This window comes from Lepidothrix coronata, unplaced genomic scaffold, assembly GCF_001604755.1.
Source record: "Lepidothrix coronata isolate B3197 unplaced genomic scaffold, Lepidothrix_coronata-1.0 Scaffold4, whole genome shotgun sequence".
Taxonomy (NCBI): Eukaryota; Metazoa; Chordata; class Aves; order Passeriformes; family Pipridae; genus Lepidothrix; species Lepidothrix coronata.
Genome location: NW_016690184.1, coordinates 908,187 through 918,102, shown reverse-complemented (window position 1 = coordinate 918,102; position 9,916 = coordinate 908,187). Strand labels below are relative to the sequence as shown.

General features: G+C 37.6%; 1 protein-coding gene across 1 annotated transcript in view; it reads left to right on the top strand.

Moving 5' to 3' along the window:
• The window catches only part of EYS (eyes shut homolog (Drosophila)), a 784,118-nt gene that overhangs the window by 240,738 nt on the left and 533,464 nt on the right, over nt 1-9,916 (top strand). The window contains exons 16-17 of the mRNA XM_017823913.1: nt 2,579-2,776; nt 4,757-4,878. Of these exons, the coding sequence (XP_017679402.1) occupies nt 2,579-2,776; nt 4,757-4,878 (320 nt within the window). The remainder of the gene's footprint in view (nt 1-2,578; nt 2,777-4,756; nt 4,879-9,916) is intronic.

Here is a 9,916-nt window from a genome sequence, read left to right as displayed (position 1 = left end):
ACCACACTCACTTTTCTGGAAAGACAACATGGAAAGACACAAAGAATTAAGGAGATTTTTTGACCATGCTGACAAGTTTTTTTAAACAATTGTGGAGTGAAATAACTGAGGAAGATATTTGTCTGTATTCTATGCTTGTGAATAAGCAAGAGGAGGTTTGGGATATAAAGGCGAAAAACAGTTTTGGCAATAATGGCAGTGAGATCATGGAGTTCATAGTCTTAAGAGAAATGAGAAAATCAAGTAGCAGAATAATGATTCCGGACTTCGGTGTTCATTCACTCAGAGATCTGTATAGAAAGCTCCCATTAGAGATTACACTGAAGAGAAAGCGCATTTCTCTTGGGCCCACTGATTTATCTTGAAGGAATGTTTCCTCAAAGCACAGTTCTTTTCACTGTGCAGGAACTCAAGCAAGTGTGGTAGAACAACAGATAAATGGGGCACTCTTGACTGTGTGTAAAGAGAAAAGGAAGGGCACGGAAGGTAGATGCAATGCTAGCAGCTACCTCTCCAGGTAAAGAAAATCAAGTAGTGAGATACTGGATCATCGGATCATTCCATTTAGGATTGTGAGTCATATGTTATTTGTGTGTGTGTGTGTGAACTCCACTTTAGAAATCAGCAGGGTTTTCACCCATGTCAAGCTGTTGTGATATAAATATGAAAACTTCAGGGCAAAATCTCAGTGTGCCATATGGCTCTTCTTTCTATGCAATTTCATGAATTCCAGATCTGAGTATTGGCTGTCTTTGGCAGGATAATCCTGCATTGGAGAGATCACTGGTGCATAAAAACAGGCAACAACTTGTGTTGTCTTTTTCCTCTTCTCTCAGCATCATTACTGGGGCCAAAGGGTTGTTGAATTTTTTTTACCTCAATTCTGTTCTCAGTTGTTGTTCTTGTCATTAAAAGCCTTAAGAATTCAGCTCTTAGGCCACTCTATCTTACAGTAAGTTCACCTAAGATCCTGCTGACATCTTGGACAGTGTTTGTTTCATTATTATGAAGAAGGCTGCTGGCAGGATCTGGTGCCTGTGGGGGGTCTGCACTGAAGCAGGGCAAAATTGTGAGGAGGAAGGGTCAGAGGGGAGCTGTTATGGACTGACTGCAACACCCATTTCCCATCTGCCTGTGCTATTAAGGGATGGGGAGGAAGCAGTCTGGAGTGAAGGAGTGAAGTTGAGTCTGGGAAGGAGAGGGAAGGGGGTTTTAGTTTTGTGCTTGTTTTTCACCATCATATGCTATTTTTAATTGGAAATTAATTCAATCAGTTTTCCTCAAGTTGAGTCTGTTTTGTCCACGACAGTAATTGGTAAATTATGTCCCTAACTTTGTCTTGTTCTACAAGGTTTTCTATCTTATTTTCTCCACCTGCCCTGTTGAGGGGGAGTGAGGGAGTGGCTGGATGGACATCTGTCAGCCAGCCAAGATCAACCACAGCATAACTGTATGGATTTGATTTTCCACATGACTACCCAGGTGTTTTATGTTGTAGTGTCACATTGCCCATCACTGGTTTAAGGTTACAGCCTGTCTAAGGAAGAGACAGCCCAGCCTCAGCAGTCATAGAAAGGCAGATGGGCTTCAAAGGGGCTCAGAGGGCCTTGTGCACAGTTTGTTGCAGTCCTGAGAGCCACTGAGCTCTGTTTGAAATTAAGCCTGAAAGAACAGACTTGCCTTCAGCAGTATTGAGTGAAAAGGAAAGCAGCTTTACAAACCAAAACCCATTTGATCTCTGCTATCTCTGCCCTCCTCATTTCCAGTTTCAGTACTGGAAAAAATCAGTCAGTCTTGTTTACCTCTTAACAAACTAAGGCTCATTTTATAGGGCCTTTTAATCTCTTTTGGTCTATTTGTTTTAAATTAAAGATTTAATTGACATCCACACCCTCCGCAGTAAGATCCAGCATCACACAGTTCCATGGATTACCCAGATAAACATCCATAATTTGCTATACACGAGAGTACAATAGAGGAAAGAGTACAATGGGACTGTGTAAGATGTTCTATTGTATGGAATTTTTATAAATGATGAAGGCAGTCACTCATTATTAAATAAATACATAATTTCAGTAAAATAATTAGTGTCAGTCATGGACTGCAGGCAAAAAAGTTATAGAAGATTACACACATTTAATTATGTTCAGTATTATGGGTTAATGTATGAACAGTTCACGTGGTAGTTGTGACAACAGATTATCAGGAGTCAATAACAGGAAGCTTCAATCAAAATTAATTAATTATTTTTAAATACACTTTTTGAGCCATTTTAGAGCACAAGGGTAAGTAGAAAAACCATAAGATATACCTATCTATCTCTAGCTATGAGATAGCTCTTAAGATTTTAAAATGCATTTTCATTATATAAACAAAACAGATAAAGCAGATATCTTTTTTTTACAATTCTACAAAGTAAATAACTGTTTCTTCATGATAATATACATATGTGTATCTCTGAGACCCTCCAACGTGATTTAAACCAGGGTTGTAAAGAAAATACGGCTCGTAGTAGGCAGTGGCTGCAGGGACATATTCGTTAGTTAAACACTGACAGCTTTGCTGTTTTCCTTTTCAGGTTTGAACTGTGAGTTTAGGCCTTGTGAGGCCAGCAATCCCTGTGAGAACGGAGCTGTGTGCATAGAAGAAATGAATTTGGACGTTTTTCCCCTTGGATTCCACTGCCAGTGTGTGAAGGGCTTTGCAGGTCCACGTTGTGAGATCAATGTCAATGAGTGCAGTTCTAACCCTTGCCTCCACGGATACTGCTATGACAGTGAGTTCAGTCTGGTTACTCTCTTTAATGTAGAGCAGTCTTTCTGTTGAAGTGTCTGTAGCTGCTGAGCTGCTCTGGGGAGAACAGTGGATAATTTAATGAAATTTAGCTTGTCTGAAGCTCCACAGCCTGCACCAGAAGGATTATTTTTGCCAAAATGCCTCAGCTCCTGGCACTGAGGTTTGTGTGTTCAGGAGGTCAGAATTGTAACTAGTAAGAAATTTTAATGAGATTTGTGCTGTCTCCTTTGATACCTAAATTAGTCAAACACATCTTACATCGTGCATTTGATGAGAGAATATTTAAGTGCTGAAAAGGAGCTCATGGAGCAGTTAGGAAGTATATGTCATAATTTTAAAAGTCAAAAAATTCAATTTAATTTAAAACTGACGCAAAATGGAGTATCTGTTTACTATAAAGCACCTTCTATCATGTAACTGTGTAACTCACTCTTTCATTGAAATATATACTTAAAGGTTTTAGAAGCAACTTGATTTCCCTGCTATATTCTATCTGGATTGGCAGGCTAAATTTAGTAGCAATCACTAGGTATGGAGTACTTACTTGAAAGTTTTATGGGGCTATTACAACCTATCAGAAAATTTCTATGCTTGTTAAAAAAAAAAGGTAGAAGTAGTAATTTTCAGAGAATCTTAAAACGTTGACTGGAAAGCAGAAAGGCATCTGGAGGTCATGTAGTCAACCCTGCATGAATCTGGGCTATTAACAGTGCTAGAACAGCATTTTTTATTTTTTTTTTTAGAAAAATTCATACAAGGTCTAATGAACTTACTGGTTTCAGATATGATATTAAAGAACCGACTCCAAATTACTAAATATATCATTGCCTAAAACTCTCCTAGTTAAAAAAAAAAAATAATTCAATAAATATCTTAAGAAGTCTGCCTTTCCATACATGGAAATAAGGCAAGTGACTTAATCTTTTACCTAGTAAAGACTACTTCCTAGTTAGTTTACAGATGTTTTCTCTGTACTCTACATTGTTTTAGAGATATTTTTGAACTGGAATTTAGATGAGATTCATTAAAGTTCTTCATGCTGACAAAGCGTCAAATATTTTGGGAACAGCTTGTCTTTATGGTGCCTCTGGCTTGAGTTGTATCATGTGGATGTTGGAGTTCCTCTACCCTATGTGCATTGACTGCAGAAAGCAGAATCCTAAGGAAGCTAGGAAGCTTTTAGCAGATGAATAATGCTCCTGTGGTGAACAACTTAAAACTTTTAATGAATATAATAGCAGCTGTGTGTACAGACACAATGGCAGAATAGATTCTACAGTAAATCACAGTGATAATGAAGAATCCAGGGGTGTCTTTGAAGTTAGAATAAATGTAGACCTGCAAGAAGTGCAATTATTGTTGCCATGAGCTTCTTATACGGATGTAACACTCTAAAGATTCCTCTCCATTTGGATCATGAATGATGAAAAAAAGACAGGATTCTTATCATTCGCTTGTTAAGAAATATATTATAGAAAAATTCAACTCAAGCAAGTTTTCCTTTAATATAGTAGTACAATATGAGGCATTCCTTACACACACACACAAAATATTAAAAACTACGAGCAAGCCAATTATCGTTCAACTGCCACATCTCATTTAGGCATAGTATCAAAGACAGAATCTTATGTACTTTGTGACAGTTTTGTGATAGAAAATTACTTATAAGATACCATAACTTTTTCAGAAGCTAGTAATGGGTCATTTATTTATAACTCTTATGTCAAAATATTTCAGTTGTTAAGGTAAAATGCAGTAAATGAATCTGCTTTCATATTGAAAACATTTTTTGATATGCCACAATTAAATTATTTCAATTTTTTTAACATGTCCACATCTTTTAGGTAAAGCCAGTCCAAATCTTTTCCAGACAGTAGCCATAACTGTAACTTACTAATTTTACTACATTCAGTTGTTGTGCTAAAAGACTATTAGTACTAACATACTATCTCTGTTGCAGTTGTCAATGGCTTTTATTGTTTGTGCAACCCAGGATATGCAGGACTGAAATGTGACCAAGACATTGATGACTGCATAGTCAATGCTTGTGAACACAATTCTACATGTGTTGATCTACATCTGGTCAGTAGAGAATATTTTTAAATTAAATTTATTAAGTTTTCTTTCTGAAATCTAAAGCAATAATTTTGGGAGTTCTAAACTTATCAAGGACTTTATAATCATGCTTTCCAACCACTGTTTTTTGTTTGTTTGTAATTATATAGGCAGTAGAAAAGAGGAGTGCTTTAGCATTTAAAAGCAGCTATTGAGTCAATGTGGTTATACAGGGACTTCAAAAGGAGTGGAAAATTTTCAACTATGCGCATTTTAGGGCCTCGTTATAAGTGACAGGAATACTCATTTACACCAATGACATTGGCTTCAAAGGGACTTAAAAAGTATCTTACCCTAAAAAAGGGCTTTATTTTAAGTACTTCAGCATTTATTTTCAAAATTCTTCAGCTATATTAGTTCCTGAAATACAAAATACTTCTTTCATCTAAGAAATAAAAGTATTCTATCAACTGATCCCTCTATGAGAGGAAAGAAAAGAGACATTCACATTGTATAAACTTGGGCACCGGAGGTGGCCCATGTTCTGTGCCACTTCTTCCAGGAGTCTGTCAGGAACCAATTTGTTTTCAATGTACTCAACAGAGACACAAAGACCATACAGTATAAATATTCCCCTTAAGAAACATTCAGACTGTCAGGGAAATTGTGTGTGGTTAAAAAAAAAAAAAGTGGAAGAAAGATCAGCTTTTTCTTTCTTATTCTAGTTTCTCCCAGCATGCTTGTGGGAATATTAAACTGATAAATGTATAATTCAGATTAATATTAAGATGTCTAAATGTAGGTTTCTGTACATGTGTAGTGGGTTTCTGTGGCTGGTTTTGGTAGCTGAAGTCTGTCTTGCTCTTGAAGGTAATCAGTAAGTGACCTCTCCCAGCTGTTATCTCAACTCATGAACCCTTAGCTGTTTTTTTTCTCTCTCCTCTGTCCAGTTGCAGAGGGAGAGTGAGAGAGAGGCTTTAGTGGGTACCTGGTATCCGGCCAGGGTCAACCCACTACAAAATGGTGTAAGCTAAACATCTAAGCACCAACCAAAGATTGTAGAATCCTTGCTGGCACAATCCACAATTCGGTTCTCCATCTTTTAAATCTCCTCTTTGGATGAACGGAACAACCCTGGAGGTACCACTGACTGCTGCATTATTGCTGAAGTTGTTTGCATTTCACCTGAATCCCATCCCAGAAGCCCTGAAGTGCGTGAGGGTTGTGTGGGCTTTTGGGATTTTGTTTTGTTTGGGGTTTTTTTTTGCCTTTTTTGTTTGTTTGTTTGCTTGCTTCTTTGTTTTAGTACATGCATAAAGAAATTGTACTTCTTTCTGACAAGTCCTGTTGGTAGCCTGCAACTATCGTTTCCTAAACTTGAACCAAATTTATGTGCTTCAAAAGAATTTTCTCAAATCCTCTACTCTGATTTCCAGAGTTTTTTCTTCTTTTCACAGTTAGGACACTTAATGTATTGGATAATAGTGGGTTTTTTTCAAGAACTAGTAAACACCTTGGACAAAATCAAATGCTTGATATGGAGATCACAGAACTTGACACTTTTGTTATTGTCTTTGGATGCTGTTGTAATGAGAATTTTTCTACCAGTAGACTGCAATTAATATTTCAAGCTCTCATGCTGGACACATACTGCCATCTTAGGTTAGAAACCATTCCAGAAATAAATATTATGCTTGCAAGGCATGTGCTGTCCTATTCTCCATGAGATTGTATATGTCAACATTGCAGGTATTATTCCTAACTGCAGCTGATGCTATAACTGAGGCTGATAAAATGGAGTTGTATATGTAAAAGTTTAAACAACATCCTTCCCAAAAAATAGGATATCAGAAGTCGACAAAGTTATGGATTTTTTTATGAAGTAAACATATCGTTCCCCCAAGAATACCCACTAGGCCTCATCAAATGAGTTGCGAAATCAGTCCAGTAAGATTTAATCATTTGGGCAAAACTTAACCTGACAAAGAATGATAGCTCACTGCAACTTTTAACACTATTTTAGATTTTTCTTCATATGCCTGTCCCCCTTTTTCTTTACTTGATTTATTTGTGTTTATTTTTTTTCCTGCAGTTCCTGTATATTTCTCTTCATTGTCACAGACCTTTGCTATTTTGTTTTAAATTGTATGTGACACAGCAAATCAGTGACATTCATACAAACTCACTGTTTCAGAGAAAGCGTGACATCAAAAAAAGTTGACATCTGTGGATTCAGTTAGTATCTACGGAAAATAAATACTGTAGAAATTTAATAGCAAGATGTCATCTTAGACTCTGTATTTGATCCTTTTTGGACTACAATGGTTCTTTCAACATTGTCGACATTACAGTAACCATTTATACAAAAGTGTTCATTTTGATATTGGCTAAATTTATACTAAAGTGTTCATTTTGATGTTGGCTAATGCACAGACAAAAAATCTTCAGTATGTTTTTTTCATTAGAAGACTGTTCTTTGGCATTTTTGAGAGTAATATAATTTTGTGCTAAAGACAACAAATACAGAATGGGTTCTGCTAAACTGAAAAGTTAGTATCAGCATATTACTGACAAGAAATAGGGACTGCTAACCTTGTTTTGCTAAAGCAATAATAATGCACTGCTATTCAATATTTATATTTCTCCTTTTGTATTCTTCTTTGTGGTGTATTTACTTAAACTAAAATTTATTGTATAAATTTCTGAAATAGCTTTCATGTGTATAATATATTAAGTTGTATCCAGAAAGGGATGTAAAAACTTGCTCACTAAGTGATTATTCAGTTTATATGCTACTATAGTATTCCATATTCTGTATCCTTTTTATTGTATTCAGTATCAAAGAGTACTGAATTTTTTCCCACCTCTAATTGTGCTGTTTTATACACCAAGATTCCACAGTGATGCATACAAAGAGAATTAATGAGTTAACAATATGGTGGTTTGAAAAACAGGAACTTTAGAAAGCTAATTTTAAAAGGTTTTTGTTACAATTTGTTCTGATGTGAGAGAGAAGAAGTTTTCAGACACACATACACAACTTAGTATGGGGGAGGGGAATATATTACAATTTATTATTAACATATATACATATATATATATATACGTGTAACAATTTAACTATCTCTTTTATGGTGAAACAATATATATACATAGATCATCTCTCCTTTCCTTCAAAAACAGTCCAGAAAGAAAAGAGAATAAGTCCTCTTTTCGCTTTCAGGCCACAGGTCTTCCAAATTAATTTTCTGTGGCCCTGGTGTCTCTTATTTTTAAGGCAGCAGTTTTGGTTTGTCACAGCTAGAGTTCTTTCTTCTGCAGCACAAAATACAAGGGGTTAAAGTCTTTATCCCCTATTCTTGTTTCATGGAGATCCTGACCCCTGGGGAATGAATTCTCGGGAATTTCCACCCCTCCTTCCCGCGGTTAAGAAGTTCTGGGCTTTTAGTTTAGTTCAAGTTCTTACCGTAGAACTGAGTCCAGCTGACTCTCTCCCTCTCTCTCTCTCTTTCCGCCTGCTCTGTTCTCGGATTCACTGGTCCTACTCGCTGCTGCTTCAGGCTCCAGCCAGCTTCTCACCACTCCTTCCACCCACGGTGGGAAAAAGGCGATGAGGTCAGCTGGAAAACTCCTGGGGAGTTTAACTCCCGCAGTCTTGGCTGGGCCACGGCAGCGAGGGCCCAGGGGCTCCCCCAAACCCATGGGGGGAGACTCCCCTCGGCACTTACATGACTGTATGCTGCAGCCGTCTCTCCAAAGGGTCATGGAGCCTGGCCCGCTCCAACCTCGGGGTCTCCCCTATCTTCCAGGGTCCCCCTCAGTCGCCAGCTTCAGGGGGCTTCTGTCAGTAGCTGTGCTGCTCCCGGCCCCCCCGGCCAGGAGCCAGGGGGTAGGGACCGTTCAAAGCATGGCTCCTTCTTCTTCTAGCTATGCAGTTAGAAATTAACCTCTTTTCCGCTTCTGTGAGCATGTAATTTCCGCAAGGGCACACAAAGTTTTTAATCGGTCCAGTATCAAAAACACCACCCCTGGGCAGACTATCACAAGCCCCAGGGGGAAAGGTTTTTTTCAAACCACCACAACATATATTCATAAAAATGGAAGAAGATCCATTTCTTCTTTTTCCTCTTCATCCAGAGCAGCTGTAAAAGAACAGATATTGAATTAATAATCCCCTAGAAAATGAATTTTTAGCATTTAAAGGGTCTCTTCCTCCTCCTCTGAAAGGCAAAAAACTAGAGGTTAGGGAGCAACAGAAGCATAATCAAGGAAGATTTAAAAACAGATGGAGATCTCAGGAGTTTAATAATTTCTCCATCAAATACCATTTCCTTCCAAAGACATATTACAGTAGCCTTATTGTACAAGTTAAGGACCAAAGATCTGAATGTGAGAAAGAAATCCAATATGCACTCTAATTACAACATATTCTTCACAGACTTTACTTTGGCTCTCCAGACAGTAGGTGGCATTAAGTAATTGGACTGTGGGATGAATCATAGAATAGTTTACGTTGAAAAAGGCCTTTAAGATCATCAACTCTAACAGTAAACCTGACTCTACCAAGCTTACCACTCAGCTATGTCCCCAAATGCCACATCTACGTTATTTAAATACTTCCAGGGATGGTGACTCAACCACTTCCCTAGGCAGTCTGTTGCAGTGCTTGCCAACTCTTTTGGTGAAGATATTTTTCCTAATATCCAGTCTAAACTTTACCTGATGGGAGATCACAATAGGTGAAGTAAACACAACTCCATCACCTTAAGGAGGCTCTGATTTTCTACTGCACCCGAGAGTTCCAGTCACCCAAGAGTTATATTCCAGTGAATTATTTTATACTAGCACAAGTCACTGTCAGTCCCATTAGACTCTCTGGTTGCTCAGGAATAACTAACCAGCTACACTTATGCTAATAAAAGCTCCATTCTGCAATCCAACAGCTCAAATATCTTTGATGCATTTTGCTAGGTCAAAGTGAGACAATTAGCATTGTCAGAATTACACTTGCAATATGTGTATTATTACTGTTTGGTATTGGCAATGTTTCATAATATAAAGCCTT